Source organism: Nylanderia fulva, unplaced genomic scaffold, assembly GCF_048542155.1.
Source record: "Nylanderia fulva isolate GAGA-0341 unplaced genomic scaffold, ASM4854215v1 Scaffold106, whole genome shotgun sequence".
Lineage (NCBI taxonomy): Eukaryota > Metazoa > Arthropoda > Insecta > Hymenoptera > Formicidae > Nylanderia > Nylanderia fulva.
The window spans coordinates 175,496-201,840 of NW_028189258.1; the positions used below are offsets into that span (position 1 = coordinate 175,496).

General features: G+C 32.4%; 1 protein-coding gene across 3 annotated transcripts in view; it reads right to left on the reverse strand.

The window, feature by feature from the left end:
• Positions 1–196: 196 nt before the first annotated feature.
• LOC114932276 (inactive dipeptidyl peptidase 10) overlaps positions 197–26,345 on the reverse strand; it is a 107,229-nt gene continuing 81,080 nt past the window's right edge. For 2 of the 3 annotated variants that reach the window (XM_029304443.2, XM_029304441.2), the window contains exons 3-13: positions 13,719–13,825; positions 12,236–12,434; positions 10,680–10,754; positions 10,386–10,438; positions 8,872–9,420; positions 7,589–7,907; positions 6,848–7,026; positions 6,531–6,753; positions 6,005–6,449; positions 5,687–5,892; positions 197–5,006 (exon numbers count right to left, since the gene is read on the reverse strand). In XM_029304443.2, the coding sequence (XP_029160276.1) occupies positions 4,905–5,006; positions 5,687–5,892; positions 6,005–6,449; positions 6,531–6,753; positions 6,848–7,026; positions 7,589–7,907; positions 8,872–9,420; positions 10,386–10,438; positions 10,680–10,754; positions 12,236–12,434; positions 13,719–13,825 (2,457 nt within the window). In that variant the 3' untranslated portion in view covers positions 197–4,904. Of the gene's footprint in view, positions 5,007–5,686; positions 5,893–6,004; positions 6,450–6,530; positions 6,754–6,847; positions 7,027–7,588; positions 7,908–8,871; positions 9,421–10,385; positions 10,439–10,679; positions 10,755–12,235; positions 12,435–13,718; positions 13,826–26,345 lie in introns of those variants that run through there. The other variant, XM_085484959.1, reaches the window with a different exon arrangement.

Consider the following 26,345-nt stretch of genomic DNA (forward strand, 5'->3'; position numbering starts at 1 on the left):
ATACTACGGAAAGATCATTGATTATTAATTTTTTTATGGACTCAATAAGGGGAAAAATAACTGAACTGACTTTTTATATACACTAAATTTCTAAATTATCGGAGATTGATGCATTTTGTTTGACAATCGACAGTCGATGTGACAAATGTACATAATCCGCATGAATTTGTTCGCACGGGCCCAATTCTTATATCTATTTCCGCATGAACTACCTGTTTTTTTTTTTTAATATGTTGCATTGTGTAAATGTGTATGTATGTATTTTTTGTATATGCCGAATGATTATAAGTATACTTTTCTTTGCTTTTTATGCTTTTTTCTCTTTAGCCTAATGGCGATAATACGTTTTACCAAAAGCTATGGAGATATCCTTACGCGCTGCTACCAAGGTTTCTTTGCTGCGATTAATTTCATAATTCGCATGCTTGTTGCGTGTCTGCCTTTGTGATAACTTATTTTCTTCCATTGCTCTATGCTTACATTTAATTTGCCTCTCACTTTCTTCTGCCATTATTATATTTAATAATTGATTGTGATTTTTTACACACGCACATGCTCTCCCGCTTTCAACCTTACATTCGCTCTATCTTTTTCTTCCTTCCTCCTCCTTGTAGCTTATTTCAATTTCAAATAACCAATCGCTTTCTCTTTCTTTCTCACACACAGACACGCACACACATACATACATACACACACACACATATCTCTCTCTCTCTCTCTCTCTCTCTCTCTCTCTCTCTCTCTCTCTCTCCTCCTCCTCCTCTCTCGCTTCTTAGATTTAACAATTCATATTTCTATCGCTCGCGTACATATTTATTCGGGGATAAATGGAAGCGATATTGTTAACGACGAACTTTTTCTTGCACTACAAACGACCATTCATTTGTCGCGAAATGGAGGAACCTTATCAAAAATGTACTGTTTGTTGCATATTGCATGCAATGCAATTGCCTGTTAATTTGAAAATTTATTACAAAGATTTGTTAAAAGATAATGAAACAGGATTTAAACACCGAAAAAAAGATTTGTTAATTTGACTAAACCTTCCAACTAAATTACTGTTTTCCCTAATAGCACAACATATCCGAAACATATTCAGAAGATTTTCAGAGGATATTTAGAAAACATTCGAACATCCTCAGAATGATCTCTGAATGTCTTCGGGATATGTGTGCTATTAGGATTGTCAATTGAACATATATTAGATTTAATATATTATATTTAATTTAAATATTTTTTATGTTCAATTAACAAAATAATATTTAGTTAAAAGATTTAGTCGAGTTACCACATTTTTTTTCAGTGAACAAACTTTTGCTGAGGATCAATTTTAAACTTGTCCAGCGAAGCCAATAGACAATTTTTTTCGAAGCCTCCATTAGGCGCCGTATTTTTTTGTACTTTCTACAGTCGACAGCGGGCACATCATCTCGACCTCTCTAACGACCCTTTTTTTGCGTTCTACTTCTATTCTCACAAAAATCGCACTCGCAAAGTCTTTTCAGCCGCAATATTAAGACTTCGCACACATCGCGACTTACAATATACAATACATACACAAACCAGCGATCATTCACGAGTATTCATTAAAATTATTATTAAGTAGCTTTCTTTTCTCTCCGCTTCTCTCTATTTATTATCGTTTGATTAGTTGCACTAGCCTTGATTGTCGGCATTTAAGGGCTGCTGATCATGCAGCGTACATAATATGGCGACACTTCCTTGTTTGAGCGCGCCTCTTCCTTAATTAACACTTATATGAGGACTCGTAAATTATTTCTTTTTTCTTCAAACTTGAAACTGAATCGACAATTCTCGTGTCTCAAACAGTACTTATGATTTGATAAAATTTTTTTAAGGTAGAAAGGCAGTAGGCGAATTTTTTTGTTCACTGCGCGTGATTTGACGCAAAACGCGGCTCTGTTTCTTGATGTTCCAAAATGAGATTAACAATAAGTTAATAAAAAACAAATTCTCTTAACACCTTTAACATAAATATTATATAAAAACCTACTATAGTATTATTTAATAAATAAATAATAATATAAATAATAATACTGATCAACACTAATTTTATTACCAATTATATTAAATCGATTTCAAGGTAACTTATTATGTCACTAATTTCGAATATGATTTTTCTATTGGCTTTAATTTTTAAAATAATGAGTGCCCCACGAAAAACATACAAAATGCAAAAAAATATGGTCAGGTATAATCTAAAATTTATAATTTAAAAAGGCGTTCCCAAATGATATGGAAACTGTTTCAAAGCATCTCACAAATATATTGTATATATGAAATACCTAATATGTATGGAGTTGTATTCAGTGAAATTAAAAAAGCGAAGTAAGTTGATTCAGTTAATTAAAATTAATGCATTAGAAAAACGCTGTTTGTACGATTTGTTAAATATATAAGTCATCAGGATCACGTTAGAGATAGAAACAATGTTAAAGAATAAAAACATTGTTGCTAAGTCAAGTTTGAGATAAAATTGTAATTTGAATATCCATTATCTCAAAAACTAGAGTCAATTTGGTATAACTATTATCATTTTAGATTCAGTATTCCTAAAATACCCTAAATTCATTCAAACATCCTTGGCAACTAAATAAAACATTTTCTTTTGTTGACCAGTATAATATAATAGTCGATATAAGCGGTTTATTTTAATAATAAAAAAGATGTAATGCAAAGAAAAATAAGACGTCAAGAGTAGTAAGGCATTAAAATTTTCAATTTTCGCATTTCAATTCCTGAAATATATATGTGAAAGATATCTTACGTCGAAAATATTTACGAGTCCTATTATTTTTCGACATTGTCGAATGATCTTTATATCGTTTCCGAACATTCGCTTCTCACAATAGTGGAACAGTAGTAGAAATGATTTATATGTGACAATAAGCGTACGATGTCTCGCCATATTTCGTCTTCTATTGTTCCACGTAAAAGCATCGCAATAATATATCCGGAAACCTCTATGTCGAATGCCTGATCGCTTCTGATCGATGATCAACAGCTAATCATGACGATTCTATAAGTAGGTTCATATCGTCTGTTTAGTATCATCGTTCATCCATTCGGGATCGATTAATTTATCTCGAAAAGATATACAACGAGTCTAATATCTGCACCTTCGACAAAATTCGAATTCACATACATATATGCTCTATATGACAAGTAACATATTTTTATAAATCTTGTCGAGAATCTGTCAAAGAAACCAATTTATCCACGATCCACCATTCGTTCTATGAATCTCTCGCGACTTCTCTTCTAGGCATCAGCGCGAGATCTCGTCGAAGGAGCCTCTCACATTTCTCATAGGTGTATACGTATGTACAAATATCCAAAATTCAAATGGATTAGAGGAAAGGAGAAGGGGTGGGTCGAGATGGGAGTATGTAAGGTGGGGTGGAACAATTTTTTTACGCATCACGATACATAGAACTAGGCGCCAAGCTGTACAACACAAAATTTACAGTAGCCCTCTGTCCGGATTCTATATATATATATGTATATATAATGGTAAATATGTCGATGCCTGTGGACGAACGTCACCGCATAGGCGTAGATACTTTTTTCCTCGTTTAAAATCGAGGAGGCACCAGTGACGTAGCTAAAAAAAGAAGAACATGAGACGCGGAAGCTTGCAAACTTTTTCTGTGAACAAACTGTGTGATAATTCAATTTGAGATTTTCAATCCATGGATTTTCATCAATTTCACCGAACAATTGTCGATTACAGTGTGCAAAAGAAATTTTTCCCTTTATACGTTATTCGAGTATAATATACACACTATAATTTGATAAACTCCCCAAAGTATGCAAAGAATGAGATATAAAAAAGAAATGCAAGTTTGCAGACTTCCAATAAGCTCTGTACGTTAAAATCTTATTCAATTCGTAATAATCGCGTCTTTAGTTCGCTCTACGAAATCTCATCAGGCCCTTTCTACATGAGCGCCCTTAGGACTTGGAACACAGCAAAACGTTAATGGACGAGCTTGCAAACACCCGATGTCGATATTTCGCAATGTCGTTCCTGTCGATGGCACTACGACTTAGGGATTTGCAAGCCGTCGATAAGCTCCGCACATAATAATTCGGTCTGCGCTTTCGAACACGCATTTCGTTTTCTCTTGCGCTCTTCGAAATTTGCCCAAAATCGATTTCACGGCAAATACGCGCGTTTGTTCGGTGCATTTTATTATTATCGAACAAATCTCGCTCGCGTGAAATTGCGAAACCTTTGCAAATGAGAGATTCATGTTCGATGACAATTCACACATTATCTGACGAATTATAGAACTATCGAATATCGAATCCACGTGGAAAGCGCGAGAGACATCGTTCAATAATATACAAAAATACTGCCAAGCAGAAAAGAGGATTCATCGTTTTTTCGTTTTTCGTCAAATATCTTTCACAATACCTGAATTCCCTCATATGACTTGGTGATGTATGTATCACTAATTGCACATTCAGAGAGAGAAATGAATGAGTTCTCCAAGAGAAATCTGAATAGATGAATGATACATGCACGTTATAACGATATATATTGCTCGTACAAATACCATTTTATTTCCTTGAATGGAATCATCCCCATCTTCCCCATCTTTTTTCCGCATAAATTCGCATATACGCATAGTTCTTCTTTCATTTTTTTCTTATTGTTAGTCGTTTTAGATAAACAATCGTGTTTTTGTTTTTCTCGCCTTGTCACATTTTTAATTAACAGCCAGATTTATTTTGCGATTCAGGCTTCAAACGAGTTTTATTCCGCTCACAAGTGTAATTGCCGTGATTTCGAGGACAAGTCTCCGTTTCAACGTTCGTTCTGGATGTATCGGAAGTAGACGCACTAGAGACAACAAAGAATTTTTCGGCTTGAGGCACTAGGAGACATCCAGGGCGAGGCACTCGGCGAGGAAGTCCTCCATGGAACGATAAGCGTGTTCGAGCACACCCGTCAGGGCATGATCTTCGTCCGCATAACTCTTTTTCCCCGAAAGAAACGATTAAATAGATTGAGCGATAATTATATACACTCCGTTCAACGAGAAAACGTGCATTGAATTAGACAAAAATTCCATTTTCGCCCATAGTCTTCCTCTTCACTGTTTATTTAACTTGTCAGTGTCTGCTATGAATATCAGGTCTCCGAAGCATTGGAATTGTTCCAATTTCGATCGGACACAATCTTGATCGGACATAATTCCGATCACACATTTCCAAATAAGTTTGTAGGGTCTACACATATTGACCAGTGCTTTCAATTCTTAACAAAGTTTATAAATGTACATTTCCACATACATAGGTTTGCAACTCTTCGCAACATACAAGGTTCATTAGAAACTTGTGTCCCATCGGGATTGTGTTCGATCGGAAAATATTGGGTTTGCCCTTATTGTTGCATTGGTGAACTAGTGCACACTGGTGCAGTAAGTTAAAATATAATTAAATATATTTGTCTCACTTTAACTTATTGCATTAATTCACCAGTGCAGCAACAAAGAACAAACCCATTGTCGTGTCCGATTGATGCGCAATTGGGACTCACTCGAAGCATTGCATTGGACCGCCGATATCTTTTCCTATTTTGCTCGTCTATATGTAGACCGATGCGTGCTCGTTGAACAGAGTGAAAGTTCAAAAATTCTGTATTTGCTTCTTTTACCTGATATCTAAAGATGACTCCCGCTTCGGACAAAGCCTTGGCGAAGGCAACGCCGTGTGTGTAAGGCGCAGTGAGGTCGGCTAGACCATGAAGGAGATAAAGGCTGTGACTAGGTACTAATCTCGCTCGTTGCGTGAGATCAGCTTCCACGTAACCCTTGTAATTCTCAGCTGGAGCACCGAGGATTCGTTCCGTAAATGCAGAATCTACGGTTGAGAATAGTGAATTTTAACAATAATTAAACAACAAATGTTTTCACAATTTTAAAAACGCGCACGCTTAGGTCAAATACTCTTTATATATGAAATATTCACATACTGTAGTACATCCAATCAGCGATTGGATTTACCGCGACGCCACACTTGAAGACATGCTCCTGACTCCCGAGCACCATAGCGGTAACGTATCCACCATAGCCCCATCCCCAGACGCCGACTCTGTCGATGTCGAGAAACTTGTGCGTTTCCAAGAGATGTTTTAACACGGTTAGCTGATCCTGTACTTCGACGCCGCCTATCTTTCTGAATAGATCCCTCTTTCCTTGACCTCGGGCACCGCGTACGTCCAGTCTAACGTAGACAATGTCATTACGACTCGACATGTACGTTCCCCAATCTATTCGGAACTTGTCCGTGACCGCCTCGCTACCGGGACGGCCATTTACTTCAACAAGCACGGGAAACGCCGCGTCCCTAAGCTCCTCCCGCCATGAAGGAGGTAGCAACAGTTGCACCTGCGCCCGCCAGCCTTGAGGTAATGGCACCTGTCGATTATTTGGCCATATATTAGATATATAGTGATAGAATCAATAATGATCGAATTCCAGACACAGGCAGATAACCACCTCAAAGTTTCTTCTGGTAGGCAACGCGAGTTCTGACAGCTTATCCGCGCGTTGGATTCTCGTGTCGTATAGCACGCGAACCATTTTGTGCGATGACATCATGTGTATACCAGCGAGAGGAAGGCCGGGACCCTCGCAATGTAATACGTAGTGACCTTGTGCGTCATCGTCCACTGATGGACTGACAGAAGCAGCGAAGTGCGTGCAATTCGTATAATAAAACCTGCAATACATTTTTCAATTCATTTTAACATACACGATCGATTGTACCAATCTGGTACGTCGTATCTTTTGCGGAGTGGAAGAATCAAACTTGCCTACTGCTCCAAAGAACTTCTCCAAGATCGCACGTGATACACAATGGTTCGAAATGACGAGGATCATCCGCACTGGGATCTCGTACCACATAAAGATGTCTCTGACCAGGTCTTTTCTCTCTGGTGCCTAGATAATAGACGAGATGTGCCTTGGTGTCCCATGCTAAGATCTCGCTTACCTGTTTTAATTAAATTTTGTTGTATAATTAAATTCTTATACAGAGTGTAAGTAAAAAAAGGTACATGAAGCGCACCATTAGGCGCAGGACAACAAACTAAATTGAAAAGTCCTAAACCATTTTTTAATCTAAGCTTTATTTTTGGCGCTATACATTGTTAAAGTTTGCCAAATAGTGCGTGGCTACAACGGAAAACAGCGTAGACGTCGCCTCAGTAGGCGTACTAAGGCCTACTAGGTGGAGGCCGCGGGCTCGGAGAGTATCCAGATTCAAGTAGGCGCCGTCTTAATAGACCTTAGTACGCCTACTAAGGCGGTGTCTACGCTGTTTTCCCTTGTAGCCACGCGTTATTTGGCGAACTTTAACAATTTATAGCATCAAAAATAAAGCTCAAATTAAAAAATGGATCAGGACTTTTCGATTTAGTTTGGTGTCCTGCACCTGATGGTGTGCTTCGTGCACCTTTTTTTAGTTACACTCTTAGTATACATCTTTATAATATACTATTTTTGTAACGATCATTTCTTTTTCTCTTATTGCGTCAATCTCAAAAATTGCTCACCTCATAACGACCATGAGAGAGTACCGCTATTCTCTGCTGTGTAAGCGTGATGTGCTTTATATGCGTGAAATGCTCCTTCTCGCCTTCCTGCACTGTGGCCAGCAACAAGAAGCTGTCGCCATCCGGAGCAAAGAGAGGATGCGGTTGAGCATCCAGCCATAATCCTTCGGGCGCTCTTTCCGAGTGAGTCTCTTCGCATTCCCACATAGGAGCGCGGCAGGCCGATACCAACGACAAATTTTGCATCCTTGTCATCCAAACGACAGCGATCTGCGAAGCGTCGTCGCCAACCCAACCGGCTGATATCAAATAATAATCTCTGAAAACATTTTGCGAATACGGATTTCGTCAGTATACAGAATGACAAAGGTAAAGATGGCTTAGACACACTTTATCATACTTTTGAATTTGTATTAAAGAACTTCGCCTATTTTTATAGAGGTTTCTAGGTCCTCCGAGCAGAAATAAGACACATAACAAATTGTAGAGCATCATGAAAAGACTAAAAATTTATAAATACCAATATCCAAAACACCCGGTCAATGTTAAGTTAACGTCATCAATGTTGGTATATATAAAGCGCATTTATTTTGTTATCTATGCTTACACAATGCTTTTAAGCTTGCAATAAAGTAATAATTTTTTATTTTATAGTTGAACAAGACTTTCAGAATTCTTATTTTTGCGTTTGTCCTTTCCAAAAATTTTTTTGCGTTCAAAACACTACTTCGTGAAGCTGCTTTGGACGTAAATGGTGTTTGTACCAGGCTGTTGTTTTCACATCATGTCAGTTATTTGGTATCTAGGATATCCTAAATACCTTTCAGAAATAATAACGTAGATATTTGAGAATCGCCAGACAGAATTTAAAAAAAAGTAAGATTCTTCTCTCGACCGTACTGGCAAATATTATTTATTAAATCACAACGTTTCGAACCTTCTTTGAGTCATTATCAAGTGATTTGTAAAAATAAAAATAAAATTATAATTTTATTTTTATTTTTACAAATCACTTGATAAGGACTCAAAGAAGGGTCGAAACGTTGTGATTTAATAAATAATATTTGCCAGTACGGTCGAGAGAGGAATCTTACATTTCAGAAAGTATATATACTTTCTGAGCACAGTAATAATGTATTCATTACATTAAACAGTTTTGATGAAGAGCCATTAAACGAATAAATGACAGCGCCCAAAATAGGCGAAGTTCTTTATTTAAAGCCAAACATTTTATTATATAATTTCTCGGGCAATTAAAAATTCCAGAATAAAAGTTAACGTACTGTCCGTCCAAGGCCGGCGGCGGCTTCAGCTTCATTTTTGCTGACAATGTCGTGTTGCCCATGCCACTGTAATTCATCGAGCTCATATTCCCGAGATCTACAATCCACAATTCGACCTCTGGATTGGGTGAACCCGGTCTTGGATATCTAATTGATCTAGAAGGCGGGAAGGATTTGGATATTCCGAGAGGATTCGAACCAGTTCCGTCTTGACCTAGCTGCGTACCGAACCAAGGAAACTCCAACGCGCTCACTCTGGTGTCGTTAAACGTGGCGTAAAGGATATGCGTGCCGTCCGGACTGGGCCATGTCGCTTGCGGTTTCGGCAACACTTCTTCCTGATACAACCAATCAGGCACCCCGTTGTAAATAACTCCGGGTACGCCCGTATCGGTCATACGAATGTCCTGGGCCGTAGGCTCCATTCTAAGATAAATATCGTTTTCGGAGATCATGAGGAGACCGGTCGTGTTGCCCAACCAAGCGGCATGTTGCAGTCGCGACTGTCGCGTACGTGGCACTGCTTGCAAGCGAAGTGGTGTATGATGGCTGTCAAGTGGAAGATCATGAAAAAAAATGCATAATATTAATTGTATGCCAAGATTTTAATTATATTAATACGTTTTTAATATAGAAATATAATTTAAAAGAGATTAATTATTTAATTATAATGTGATATAATTTGTTAAAAAAATTAATAGAACAACAATACTTATATATATGTCTTTGTTATCTATTTTAATATGCATCCAAATTTTAAACTTTTAAAATATATTATTATTGTTCAACAAAAAAATAACTTTTTTTTAACACCAGAAGTTAATTATTTTTTATAGGTTTTTGAACGCTAAACATGAATCCGGTTTCCAAATTGCTTCATGTTACAATTTTAAAAAATTTGCAATCAAAGTTGCAAAAAAAGGTTATTTTTACAAACTTTGTCATATTATAGCTACAATATGTGACGTGCTAAAAATATTACAATCCAAATAAAGTATGTTGTTAAGACTTTCAACTTAATTTTGAATTTGATAATTTTGACATTAAATTCGTATTCAACGACCTTAAAACCCTTAAGTTTAAATAATAATTGAAAGCTATTTGATAAATCGTCAATAACTTAAATCATAGTTAACTTCCGCAATAAATTCCATAAGTATTTAACTATGGATATTTTATTAACCATGAGAGACTAAAAGTTCTTTTGAGAGTTGAAAGTTCTAACAACATACTTTATTTTGATTGCAATAAAACTTCTCCAGCCCACATATTGTAGCTATAATATAACAAAGTTCGTGAAAATAGCTCCTTTTTGCAACTTTAACTGCAAATTTCCCAAACTTATGACGTAATGGAGCAATTTGAAAACTGGATTTGTGTTCAGCATTCAAAAAACTATAAGAACCGGTTAGTCTCGTTTCGATATTTTTCGAATTGTGTTATATCATCTCAAGAAAAGTTTGATAAAATTAAAAACAATATCTTCTATATATTTAATCACTATATGCACTTACTCGTTTGTGACATCGTAAACGGTGTAGTGAGCAGTAAAAGTATTTCGAAAGACCTGCATAAAAATTACCCATTTGTACCATATAAAATATAAAATGTATGATCGGAAACAAGTTTATAGTGCATACAGTCTATGTTTTCTCGATAGCGATAATCGTCTGTTAACTGCAACTAAACTGTACTGCATCGTATTACATGACTGAACATTACCGATAAGCCACAGATCGTAAAGTTAGGATGCAGCTGCTGTCCAAAAAACTTTTCCCGAAGAAGCTTCTGCTGTTTAAGCTACTTACCGGTTTGACATTGTGCCGGAACAGTACATAACGTAGATCAGCGCTGCATTCGTAGCCTTGGACATTTAGTTGTCTCTGAAAAAAAAATAAAGTTTATTAAAAGTTAAATAATACTTTACATTATGTTAATTTTACACAATATCAAATTAAATTTGATTTTAATATGCTAGAACAATACAAAACACGCGCTACGCGCGTGCCATTCTTCAATTTTATGTTAAAAAGAACAATATTTTTAACAAATAATAAAGTGTTTTAACTGAATTAATATTTTTTGACAGAAATCAGTTGATAACTGTCACAAATATTAATTGAGTTTAAAGTATTATTAATATACACATTACTTAAAATATATTATTTTAATTTTCATAACATTATTATTTTAAGATTTAATTAGCAAATTAACATTTCAATCAGCTAATTTCTGTCATAAAGTATTAATAAAGCGTTAATTTGCTAATTAAATTTTACAATAATAAGCTAAAAATATTAAAATGTAGTAATATGTTGTATAATTGTTATAATGCCTTATCTGTGCGATTATGGTTTTTTTACAGAAATCAGTTGATAACTATCAAAAATATTGATCAAATTTAAAATATTATAATATATTATTTAAAACATATTATTTAATTTTATTTTATTTTGAACAGACTCTCAAACTGCTAACCTTGGCGATAATAGCTGCTCGTTACAAATATAACGCACAACGCGAATTGAAACAGCCAATCAGCATCACGGAAAAAGGCAACAATACTTGCAAGAATCGACTTAATATACCTTTTTTAGAATGAAAACAATTTAGTTTGCAAACAATTCGCATTCTATGTGCTATTAAGGGAATATCTTTTCTCATCGCAAACATTTCTATTATATTTATATGTCCAGAGTACTTCTAAATAAGTGCGAAAAGTTTTAGATGATTCTTTTCGAAAATTAAGGGAGATTTTTTATATAAACATATACTCCTGTAGTCTTCCCTAAGGAGTTACACTTCTTTAAAAGGAAAGGTGAAAATTAAGTTTTTATTTTTTCTTGAAAATTATTGATTTTACGAAAAAAATTAAAAAATAAAAAAAAATAAAAAAATTTCTAAAGGAATCAAGTCTATAACGCACATTTTTAGATGACCAAAATAATAAAAAAATTTTATAAAAAATTAAATAGGAATTGTTATTTTTATCTCTTTATATAAACGGGTAGATTAAAAATGTATTAATAAATATTCTTTTTACTAGTAAAAAATCTCCACCAAATTATTTAAAAACTCCAAAATTTAATAAAAAAATTAAAAACCTAATCTTCATCTCCCTTTTAAAGGAGTATAGATACTCTTTAGAAAATGATATAAGTGATACGTTTATATAAAAAAAACTCCTTAATCTTTGACAAAGAATCATTTCCTAAAGTTTTTCACACCCTTATTTACTCGATATATTTAACAACTTTTTGTTAGAAAATATTTTATTTTCTAGACGTTGCCACAAATATCAGCGTATTTCTGTGTGATTCAAATACAAAGCCTATACTAGCTAGTACACTATACATTTACGTACAAGCGTATGATTAGAGACCAAAAGGGACACGCTATTGTTGCGAGTATTCAAGAGAGTAAGGGAACCATCATCAGCTTGGTAGACAAACTTTTCGTGGGTTAGCCAGGTCGGTGGTAACCTGTGTGGTGTCAGGTCATCACGAAGGCACTCGTCCAACGTAAGACGCCTGCCGCTCCAATACAAGAGCTCATCAACGTATCTGTAATTATAGTAATGAATAATTATCTCAAATTGTTAAGCAACAAGTCGCTGTTGTAACTTTGTGACTCGATATTGAAGCTATGATCATGGATAAAATAGAAGATGAAACTTTATATATATATATATATATATATATATATATATATTTATAACAAAACTACTATAACAAAGCTATAATAACAAATAATAATAAAAAAGAATAATAGTTAATGTGTGTATGTGTGTGTAAGTAAGAGAGAAAAAAAATTGAAAAATATTATTTTAAAAATTATTGTGAGCAAAAATGTCTCTTTATACTCTACTACAAACGTAGATCCTACATAAAAGGATAAATTTAATTCGCTTTGTGTTAGAAACATTATAATGAAACTATAAAAACTTTTTCTAAATTATGTTAGAACAAACAAGACTTTACGTATATGTATATATATTTAATTATGGCCAAAATTATAAAATATTGTAATCTGAATTTTGTATATATTAAAAATAAAATCTCGACGGCAATCGGAGCCTGTGCGGACGACATGCACAAAATTAATAAATTAAAATGAGATCTCAAATCAAACTCATTTATTAAATTCTAAACGTTTCGACCCACTTCGGGTCTTCTTCAGTAGCTGCAAAATACAAAGAAACAAAAATAAAAGATAATCGGTACAAACAGAAAATTATAAAACTCGTATACATACAATCCGCAAATAAATTAAATATCATTCTCCTCCCTATTCAAACCGTCCGGCCGTCGGAGTGTCTCCCTAACGGTGACCATCGTCAGGAAAGAAGCAGAGCAGTGACTCCCTTACCAACACTAATCAACATAGTATATAAATAAGTTTATAATAAGTAATAAATGAGTTTGATTTGAGATCTCATTTTAATTTATTAATTTTGTGCATGTCGTCCGCATAGGCTCCGATTGCCGTCGAGATTTTATTTTTATTGTAACACAATAATTCGAGCCGAGATTAACAGTTTTTTTTATTTTGTATATATTGTCAAAAAAAAAAACATAACAAAATCATAAATACATTGTGTGAAGATCTTGTAATTGTCAAAACAAATGTATTAGTAAAACATTTATTTATATTAAATATTATTTTATTATAAAGTTTATTCAACTGCAAATTACATTATGAAAAAGATATATTAAAGTTTCATTTAACAGCATGATTAATTTGTTACGTATATATACATTAGCTAACTCATTTGAAAGAAAAATGACAAGTATAATAGGTATACAAAAATTAAAATATAAAAGAAAGAGAAAAAAGTATGAACTCACCCGAGGAGATAAATTGCCGTGACGATGCCAGCGATAACGAAGCCGATCACCAGGAGTGAGAAAATTATGCTCCGCCAATTGTGACCGCCATCCCCATACGTTAAATCCTGTGGAAGAAGACATCTTCCTACGTAATTATCAGTCTATTAATGAGATCGATGAATGAGTTATAGTGCAAAAGCGTACTAGAGACATGCTGGTCACGAATAGGAGAGTGAGAGGACTTTAGAGAATAATTAGGAAGATTTAACACATCGATGAGAGAGAAAGACAGGGAGAGAAAGACGAGCGATCAAGATCAGAAGAGACTCTACATCTATATAATATCTTCATACACTGTTGTGATTATCGCGAAAAAAGAAGTGCAAAAAAATGTAACGAACTATATATACTAGAGTCAAGATTTTTACACATACACACATATAAGTGTTGTACAACATATACATATTCTCCGTATGCTTACAGGGTGTTGTGTGTATAATATACATGTAATATTATATATTGTACAGTTTGTTATCGTAAATTATATAATTAAAAGCCAAAAATTATTTTAAACCAGACAAAGTGTTTCTTATAGATTTTAAATAATTAAGGTATATTAATGTGTAGAATATGGCTTTTTTGCGATATTTGAGGTTCTTTGTTAAAAAGATTAATGTTTTCTGAATGAATATGATGATGTATTGTTCAGCCTCAATAAAAAATGCATTTTCTAAATTTTAATATTTTATTTTGTTATGAAACACTAAAACTGAAAACTACTCATATGCTCTTGAGGAAAAATTATTTTTTCCAAAATTAAATTTATTATTATTTATTCCCCTTTAGATTATACAACTTGTTTGGAAAATTTTTTCGAAATTACATTTGTTTCGAAAAATTCAAGGTAAGTAATTAAAATGAGATATTCTATATATAAATATATACACTTAAAATTAGTGAAATTAATCATATATCTCAGCAAAACTCTGTATTTAATTCCTTCCTAACTAGAAACTAAAATATGGAAATAAAAAATGCATTTTATAAGGGATGAACTTCTGATCAGAATTTCAAAATAACCTTGATTTTTATTATAAAAAGAAATTAAACATATCGCGAAAAAGTCATTTTTTGCATATTAAATCTCAGTTATTTAAAAAAAACGTGCTGATGAAAATCGACTTGCGAATTTCAGCATCCAAAAATCTATAATTGTCTGATTCGAAACGATGAAAAAAATATTTTTTTTGTAAACTAATGTTATTATTTATTCTCGTAAATTATATTCATGTAATTTCAAAAAATGTATACTGACGCTTTTTTTGTTTTTACCAATCATATATCATAACATGTGCATTTTTTGATCATAAAGTTAAATCATTGCATTGTAAGTATAGCTTTTTCGTTAATTAGCAACTACATGGAAGCATGTCAGATATACGTAATACTTTTTGCTCTAGATTCAATACATTATGCAGGCTTTGCAAGAAACACGTCAAAGTTCTTTAGTAACCGTGGTTTGGCTAAAATTCAAGGAAATTTTTTTCATCGCCAACAAAATTTTGCGTCTTTATCGCGTGGATCGCAATTTCCGGAATGGAAATCAACTCTGTTTTCTTCTACGACGCAGCTTTAAGTACGATTCTTTCGTATCGATGAACATTTGTTTTTGAGAAAATTATTTATTCAATAAAACTTTTATATTATTCGCGAAGTTTGTCTAGAATCTCATCAAATATTACATTATAAGAAATATCGCAGATAACGATAACGATTTTAAATGAATCATTCTTTGCGACAAATTTGCTGATATAATACTGTTTATACATATAATCCCCGAGGTATATACAATTTATTTTCATGCATTTACTCCACGTCAACATTCCACAAATTATGAATATCGACAATGGAAATATGTATTTGATGAGCGGCTTATTATCAAACTCCCCTTGTAAATAAATTAAAAAATTAAAAACCGACGCGGTTATTTATTCAGCTTGAAATTGTCCTTGCGGACTAGCGAAAATACTGTGTTCTCTCGACGTTACAGGAACAGACTTTATTCTCGTAGATTATAAAAACGCTTTTGGGGTCGCGAAGTTCGATCGCGCCGCCGTCCAGAATATCGCGGTTTTTGTTCGCCTTCATGAAATACGTCACCGGCTATGTTATGCATATTGCATACGAGTTATGCACCTGCACAGTCGCTCTCTTGTCTACCGGTTATCGGGCCGGATAACACGTGCGAGTCGTGTAAATGAGAGTCGCGCGCCAGATTTCGTATTACGTGAGTTGTATAATGTACGCATCGTTGTATACCTCCGCACCTATTAGAATAGCCCTGCGTGTGTGTTTCAGAGCAAACTTTAGACAAACATGACAGATCATTTGTTGATATTTGTCGATGAGACTATATTCACTTGCGATCGACCAAATGTGACGTTACGAAGGAAAACATAAAATGATGCTCAAGATGCATGAGCATTTTGTTAAATAATAATGTATAATAATATTCAAATTAAATCATATATGAATTAAATAATAAAATAAAGATAAAAAAAATAATATAAAATATATAGTAAAAATAATAAAAATAATAAATATATTACATAATATATAAAATAATATATCAACTATATATATATATATATATATATAACTATATATATACTGGCAAATATTATTTATTCAATCACAACGTTTCGACCCTTCTTTGAGTCCTTATCAAGTGATCTAGATATACATAGACAGAGATTAATACAATAAAAAAACAAAATTACTTCACTAACAATATTACAAAATGATAAAAAGAAAAAGAAGCGAAACATACTTGTAAAAATAAGAATAAAATTATAATTTTAAGATGTCAAGAACGAACATAGTGTCGGTTTGACAACACGTCAAGACTCTTAGACGAGTTATTGGAGACTAAACGATCTTTATTATTTTGTCGTAGATATTACTTAGATTGTCGGTATCCTTTTGTAAATTAATAGCGTTATTATTTTTCTTAATAAAAAACATTTCAGCGATTTCTCTTTTTCTTACGTGCTTTTCACTATGTAAAATAACAGGCGAAGTCCAGTCAAAATCGTGATCGAATTCAATTTTATGTTTGCTGATAACTGATAAATTACTCGAATGCATTTTGATGTTCCTGAAATGTTCCTTTACACATGTACAAAGACGTCTTTTTGTTTGTCCGATGTATGACACGTTGCAATCCTTACAATTAATTTTGTAAACTACTTCAGTTTTTTTATCTGTGGGCAGTCTATCCTTGCCGAGTGTAATTAAATGATTCGGTTTTTTAGGAACATTATGAACAACATTAAATCCGATATTTTTAAAAATTCAATCGATATCGCCTAAGCTATTAACATAAGGTAGTGAAATGAATTATTGAAGTGAATAGTGCAGTTAAATATTTATTATATATATATATATATATATATATATAAAATATATGTATAATATAAAAAATAATAAATTAAATAATAATAATAGATATTTTTTATAAATTTTTAAATGCCGCAAACCAACTTTTTTTTACCAGCGCATCAGATTTCCGAAACGATTGAGGTTCAATATACAAAAATGACATTTTTTACGATATTTGAAATTTGTGAAAAAGTTAACGTTATCTGAAAATTCTGAATAGATGTCATGAATATATTGTTCAGCCCCTATAAAATGCATTTTTTTATTTCAATATTTTACTTTTTAGTGATAGAATGGATTTAAATACAGAATTTTCCTAAAATAGCAAATATTCCGTCTATGATGATGAAATAGATTCCACTAAATGTATTTTCATATATAAAGTGTCTCATTTTAATTGTTTAATTAATTTAATTAGATTAAATTGTTCTTAAATTTTTCGAAACAAATGCATCGAAAAAATGTTCCAGACAAATTATATGATCTAAAGGGGGACAAAGAAAAAATGGTAAAATCAATTTGGAAAAAAACAACTTTTTTCCAAAATTTTTTTTTCTTTAAAAGTATCTCCATATAAAAAATAAGATATTGAAATTTATAAAAATCTATTTTATAAGAGATAAACAATACATTTATAATATTTGATCAGACTATCCAAATAACGTTAACTTTTTTTACAAAAAAATTTCAAATTACAAATTAGTAAAAAAGTCATTTTTGATTCATTAAACCTCAATTATTTTGGAAATCTGATGTGCTAATATTTGGTTTGCGGCGTTGTTTTCAGTACCAAAAAATCTACAAGAAACACTATCTAGTTTAAAATAATTTTTGATTGTAAAATAATATAATAAAACCAAGTTGAAATATTTTCATCTATTTAAATTCAGCAGCTTAATATTGTAATTTAAAAATTAGCAGTTTCATATTTGGCATGTTGTATAAAACATGTAAATGTTTCTACATTTGTACTATTTGCAACATAATAAAAGAATAATAATCGACAATTATACATTCTACCGATCGATAGCATCACGTATCGGAAAATATTTTTGATTGCCTCGACTATTAACGACAAAGCAAAGAATTTTCAGTCTGAAATATACAGTTTAAAATGATCTCTCAAAATATAATCCCCCGGCCTTCTCTCGGATATCGTCGATAATGACTTTACTCCATATACAACTGGATAAACGATGGATCACCGCGCCGCTGACGTTATGTTACGATAATCGTTTTTTGACGATCTGTTTATCTCCGGATAAATAATTGTCGATCTCTCGTGTTCGAATAATTCGCCACATGACAAATATCTTCGAGATACGACTCGTTCTTTCTTTCTGTTCTGTTCAATCGATCGATTGTCGCTGCTTTGCATTCAAAACGCATAGCGGCGTGCACACGAGTTACATAGAGTGACTATAAATTCACCTCGAAACATTAGACTTCGCGAGCTGATATCTACATTGCGTATAATCTTGCACGACGTACACATTATTTTACGAAGATTCGCGCCACTTTATACAATAAACTACGATAATGCAGCGAAGATGCATTTAATTTTTATGTGCGCTATATGATCTTCATACGAGTTAAATATTATTTCATGGTTATACTGTAAAATCACAGAATTTTTGTAAACAACTTGCTATATGCAGGCATACATAACGCCCTAAAAACCTGAAAAATTGTTAAACATTTTGTAAACAATATATTTTAGAAAATAATACTTTACTCAGACAAAAGTTGTGGAATTTAAAAAGATCTATTTATCAGTCTTATTAGTTTGACCTTGGGTAGCATTTTTCAAAGTCATTTTAAGATCATTCGATTTTTTAAAATAAAACTACTTGAAGTACTGTAAATAGATTTCTCATAATATTCTGCGTAGAAAGTTAAAAAGGTAGAAAGCCAAATGTTAAATAGTTTGGAATATTTTATATCTTAAACAATCTGACATATTTTGATATAAAATATAAATATCTCGTAAACCTCATTTAGTTTTTAGTTATTTTATCCTTATAACTTTTTATACCAAAAAAGTCTATTTAAATAAACTTAAAGTAGTTTTGTTTAAAAAAAATCGAGTTGATCTTGAAATGACCTTGAAAAACGCCATCAAAGGTGAAACTATAAGGAGTGTATATATGTATAGATGTTTTTAATCCCTACAACTTTTCTTTAAAGTTTTATTTTATAAAATGCATTTTTTACAAAATATTCAACCTTTTGTGACATTCTGTATATTAATAATTTTTTGTCAGAGATTTCGTATATACAATGTGCAATACCAGCTATTAAATACGTTTTGTTTATATGTATAAAAACACTTAAGAATTTTTCTTTTTTAATTTTTTTTCAGTGTCTATATCTACATTGTATTTCTCATTTTTTAATATATTATTTTTATAAATAAATGTATATAAATAGATTTAAAGGAATGTTTTATTTGCTCAACTAAAAAAAATTGAAATAAAAAGATTTCAGCTATCTATTGTTATCTAATCTTTTCTTATGTATTGCGGACACTCTACATCCTTTGTAGAGTGTATTACATTACAGAAGAATGAAAAATATCAGATGACAGTTGCGTGGCATCGCGTAAATACGTCCGTGAAATGTGCAATGTTATACGGAGGGATAAAGCTACATATAATACATTGAAATAAAATTTCTATCGTATAAATAATAAACTATTATATGCATGCGCAATTATTGTGCTATCGGTATAATATGCCTTTGTTGCGATGAATTAATACACTCGAGATAGTTTGTTAGGGACAAAATGTGTATTCGCTTATGCATATCGAATATAACTATAGGCAAACTGAATACAACTGGGATTAATTCAAAGGAAATATCTATGGAACGATATCGCGCGGTGGTGGCAACTCGACATGACGATTTTCGACTGTTCCGCCACCGTGGTGGTGTGTAGTGAACTGAAACGATGCGATAAATAAGGTTGTCACATATGGATGCATCGAAATGGTCCATTCATCGCTGCACGTGTTCGCGCTCACCATATTTTCAATTTTGTTCATTTTATTCGTAATTTTATGTAACACTAGAAACGCATATAAATCTTCCTTTGTTAAATAATTTGATGACAGAATTTTTTTACGCTTTATTTGTATCCATATAGCAAAATATTTATACAGGTCCATTTTTAATTGATACAAGCAAATATATATTTCGAAAAATGTAGATATGAGAAAATGTATTATATAAAAGTTATATGACTTCGGAGGGAGACATAAAATGATATATCATTGTTTTGACCTTGGATAATCATTTGAAGATCACCTTCAATTTCCTAAATAAATCTACTATTTTTATTGCATATTTTTGTAGCTTATCTCGAGAGCTTCCCAAAATATAGTAATAATTTCTCTCAAGTACTTTTTGAGTTAAGACTTGAAGTGTACAATTTTTTTATATAAGATACAAAATATCTTGTAAAATAAATAATTTTCGCTAATAATCCTTAATACTTTTATGCACGGAATAATGAGACCAATCAATTATAAAGAAAATATAGTTAAGATTTAGAAAGACAGGGCCAACTATAACTTAAATTAGTGAGAGATGTAATGTCAACACATAATTAATTTATTTCTTAGTAAATACAATGATAATAAAAAATAAACGTTTCGGCTGTTACCTCAGCCTTCTTCAGTAAATATAAAAAAACAATAAAAAATTCTTTTAAGTAAAATTATGACATATTACGCATTGGAGTCTATTTTTTAATGAACCTTTGGTTTGATGAATCAATAAATTTAAATTGGGTTACGCTTATATCAATAATTAAAATAGATATTGTTTCTAATCGGCTAACCATTTTTTAACTGAGATGGTAAACTTTTTAATTATGTCAAAAAACATGTAAACGAGCTCACTGTTGTTAGTAGAACAAGTTGACAGTCCATTCCACGTCATCAATCCTTTTGAACATTATTAGTTGAAAATATAGTTGCTTTTAAAAAAAACTACACAGCTGCATATATATTCCAAATAACATACTTTTTTTAAAGCAACTGTAATTTCTTTACACTAATGAACAGAAATGTCAAAATGATGTCAAAATATGATCAAAATATGGTCCTTTTAGTTCGTCAAAATGACATCAAATTGCATAAAATTTTGATGTTTACAATGATATCTTGATGTTCACAATGATAAAAAATTATTATTTTGTATTAAAAATAATTGAGATACAATTTAAGACGTAAGCCGTTTAAAATAACATTTTAATCAACAATTTAATTTTTAATACAATAATTCAACTCTTCTGCGAACTGCAATAATATTTGAATATGAAAAAAACAACCTTTAATTATCCTCATAATATAATAAGCATTGTATATGCACAATCGAGATACGTACATCATATTTTCTAAAAATTAAAAAGGTCAAAAAAGTCAATATAAAAAGTCATTTTTTAGTCATCTTTAAGATCGAGATTTTTATAACCAAAAAATGACATAAATTTAGTCAATATGACGTCAAATTGACATCATTTTGACTTCTCTCCTTGAGAATTGATTAGTCTCATTATTCTGTGCATAAAAATATTAAGGTAAAATTACCGAAAACTGTTCCACAAGATATTTTGTATTTTATGTCAAAATACTGTAAACTCAAGCCTTATAACTCGGGAAGAACTCAATGAAAAATAACTTAGTTATAGTGTTTTGGGAAGCTCTCGAGGTAAGCTACAAGAATATGCATTGAAAAATAGGGGTTCCCATTTATAAAATTAAAAATTTACGTGAAATGACTATCCAAGGTCAAACCAAGGATATTATCTTATGTCTCCCTTGAAGTCAAAAAAGTTTTATATAAAATATTTATTTGCCTGCGGCATTGAAAATGGGACACTCTGTATATATGTACATATAAGTATATAGTATCATCATCGACCAAGCGATCAAACAATAATGTTTGCTTCTTTCTTCTGGCAATAAGCTGTCAGTGGCAATAACAAAATTTTTACAGTCTCCAGTCGCCGATGAGAGATCAAATGGCGATAAATTCCTTCGGGCCTTTTCAATATTCGTCGTGAGAACTGAATATGAAAACGTTTACGTTTTAAACCAAGGCGTCTCTTGAAAATTTAATATACCCCGACGCGATTTTATCGTTCCACTGCTGTCACCGGATAGCGAGGTAGGTACATATAGACATAGAATGCGATCGTTATTACTGTTACAGCTTCGATAATGCCACACGATACCATCGTTGGTTACCATTTCGCGACGACGTCTCAAATAAAGCCATGCAATTACGTACAAACTGTCGTTATTGTAATTTCATATAATTTGTACAATTTGGACGAGGTATAATTAACAATTCGTCATAGCTACGAGCGTGTTAATAATGGATAAGTCGGAAATTTCGTGGCCAACAATTGGCGCGTAACAATGCAGTTATTACAAGACGTAAAAGTAGGGGTCATAAAAGTGAGAAAATTGGGCCATTGCGAAAAGTTCTATCTATGCCAGATACCACGTCGTTTCTATAAGGCAAAAGTTCTCAGTATTTTTATTTCATCAATTATTATGTTGAAGATATCCTCGAAAACATGTATACTTTTAAATTTAATAACGTGAAAGTTATTGTAAATCTTGTGTGTGTGTGTGTGTGTGTGTGTGTGCTGTGTGTGTGTGTGTATGTCTGTGTGTGTGTGTGTCTGTGTGTGTATGTGTGCCGGAATTGCTTACACTTTACACAGTTGAAAAACTTGTGTTAAATTTAACAGATATCACATATCCCAAACGGTCCCCAGAAATTTTTGTGTTAATATGGATATGTTAAATAAAGACACAAATATTGTGTTAATATTTTAACATAAAATAAATGCAAAACTTCAAATAATTAAAAATAAATTTTGTATAAAATTATTAACATATTTTTAATGTAAAAATTAACAAAAAATATGTTAATTTTAGATTTTATCATCCCCACTTGAATTATAAAATAGAAAATCAACATTTTTTCCTGTAAATTTTAACAGATAAATCTTGTCACTAATACCTAAAGCAGAACATATTTATTGTGTAAAATTAAAAATAGATGCACATTGTCTTATTGTTACATTTATTTTTTCAATTGTTTTAATAATTTAACATTTAAGTTCAATTAACACAACAGGAATATGTTAAATTAGCACATGAATGTGTTAAATATTTAATAAAAAAATTTCAACGGAGACCGTTTTTAACAGGAAAACAAATTTTCCTACTGTATACAAGATTTGCTTCGATTGCACGAAGATAAATAACACAATTGTAATAATAGGGGAAAATTGCACAAAGTTAGATCGAGTGAAGCCTGTGGGTTTTAAAAGTGAAGAGTTGGTTGCTTATCTTCCGAGAGAGTATTGAACTTGTTAGCCTTCATGACTTCTTCTTGCTTTGCCGCTCGTTGTAAAGACAAAATCCATTGATTTTACCACTATTACCGGTTACTTTGAACTCGCGTCAGCACGAATTACGCGTTTCACTCGACGCTAATAATTAATTCATCCACTGAGGAGACACCAGATGCGCTGACCAGACTGCTGCTGAGCAGGTTTCTGCCAAGTATTTCAGCCCATCGCCGCCCACATTTCAATTTCTCCTTCCCTCTGTGTATATACATCCTTCCTCTATATCCACATAAACATACATATATATATATATATATATATATATATATATATTTAAAATAGTAAACAGTCGTGCGCGCGCGAGCTCATATGCACATGCGTCATTGCACCACGTGTAGAAATATCAGCGGCTGATCAGCGACGTCTGGTTCTACTCGCAATCGATCCGCGTTTCGCGAGAGGAAACGATCGATAACGCAATAACGCGCAATGTCAATCGGCGAACGTAATTCCTGCGGATCGATGACTCTATGACTTTATACGAACTTCATTTATGCCCGGCAATTTCCCAAGTAGCAAACTGATGTCATTAAACGTCAAAATGACGTACGTTTGCTACCTGGGTTGTCCGTTCTCTGGGACTAACAACGTCCGACTAATCGGACATGAGATTGTTTTTTTTTTTTTTTTTTTTTTTGAAAGCTGGAGGAGACGCCTCTCTGTCATTTTGCTCTTTTTGCCTCGCTCGGACGGAGGAAGTTCAAATAAAAGCGATATATAAGCGGGGCTCTGCCCCACCTTTTAATCCCTCTCTCGGGGTCACGAGATCAGTCGTGCAAAAGGGCCGATAATCGAGCGTAAACACGCCACGTCGTTCAATTTTAGAGCAGCAAAATTCCTTAGTCTCTCGATAGTTTATATACAGTGTCGCGATACAAGACTGGAAGCCTGGCGCGAGAACGAAAAATTGTGAAATGCGTCTGCAAGGCGGGAACAGTTAATTCCAAATGCGTGTTCTAGGTTAGAATTTCGCGAAAGTTTCGACGTAATGACAAATGGGACATAGCGGTTTTAGATGCGACCGCAGTCTGAGAAACGGCAACTACACGAACGGAAGTCAAACTGAGGATTTCTCTACATGTTGGCCACGGTACAATAACGGGTTCAGAAAGTAGTGTGCGAGCTAAACTTACGAAACTGCAGCCAGTTTCAACGCGGTGGTTTTCCTCGGCAGTGTAATGGTTTTCCAGCAAGTGCGTCCGTTCAAATTAAAGTGTGACGCCGGGCGTATTTTAAGCGTTAAATATTTCAGGAAAACTCGTTTTCACATTTATCTTAAAGAATTTACATTTATTTCATCCTTGGGAATGACAATGCAAACATTAAGGGAATTCCTCAGCGAACGACGAACTCCGACATAATAGTAGCGCCCTCATTTTGGAATTAAAAATATCGGTAATTGTCGACTGACTTTCGAAGAATAATTACTGATATTCCACATTATCAATCATCCAGGTCAAACGCGTATTAGAAATCTATATGTAGACACATGGTACAGTCGTTTTTGCTATGTTTAATACTATTATAGGTTTGAACATAAAGATATACTGTTTTTCGCTTTACTATACCTACAAAGCACCTACATACGTACAAATCATATAATACAAATGTACTTTTATATTAGAGTTCTAATCTATACTTAGAGCAGTGGTTCTTAAGCGGTGTTCTGCAAAATTATGAAAGCGCGGCGTACCTATACATAGAAAAACTACTATAATTTTGATTTTGTTAATATTTTTTTAAATTTAAACTTAAATTTTTTTACTGTAATATAATCTGTATTTTAAAATTTTTAATAAAAAGTATGTTCATGCATATTTTTGTTATTAGTTTAATTATCTTAATGATTTTGGTGTTCCGCAAAATTTTTCTTATAATCAAAGGTACCGTAACTTTAAAAAGATTAAGAACTACTGACTTATAGGGTAACAGTGCTTTTTGCGTATACTTCAATCTCAGGGAACTTATATATTTTTATATTTATACAAAATGTAGGTGTATTTTTTATATAAAGCTTATATAAAGATTATGAGTTGATAATTCGTTTGCAATTCGAACTATATTGAGATAAAAGTAGAAATGGTAAACTCTAACTTTGTAATTCTTTCTCATTTTTCATATGAAATCGAAGTTCCTTGTGATTCATGTATGTATTGCAATCGTAGAGAAGCATTTTTATTCTGTCAAATGAATGCGACAAAAGACTAGAAATACGAAAAAAATAATTTATCGATAAAACAGACAGTCGTCAGGAATCCTCTTAATCTTAATATATCTGGAACATCACACAATAACAGTGTTGTGCTTAGATGATTTTACAATTATCTAGATAAAGATGAGATAAAAATATGTAAAATTTAAGATGAAGATGATTTCGTTTTAAATATATCTAGATAAAAGATAAAATTATACGGCGATTCATCTAGATAATATTATTTTTAAGATATAAACACAGTTATAAAAAATGTAAATTATAAAAAGGAAATTAAAATTATAAATTATGAAAATATATTCATACTTTCATTTATAAGTTTTTATCGCTTACTGCTTTAAGTTTCACTACTTAAGTATTTTTATGCTATGACTCTAAACCAAATTATCCGAATATTATTCTAGATAATTTAGTAAAAGTTAAACGTTTTTTTCATCTAATTGATGCAGATATAGATAATACATATTTGTATTATCTATATGAAGATAAGATGCCGTCAATATTTTATCTAGATGATCATCTATATAATTTTATTTAGGTAACAGCAAACACTGCACAG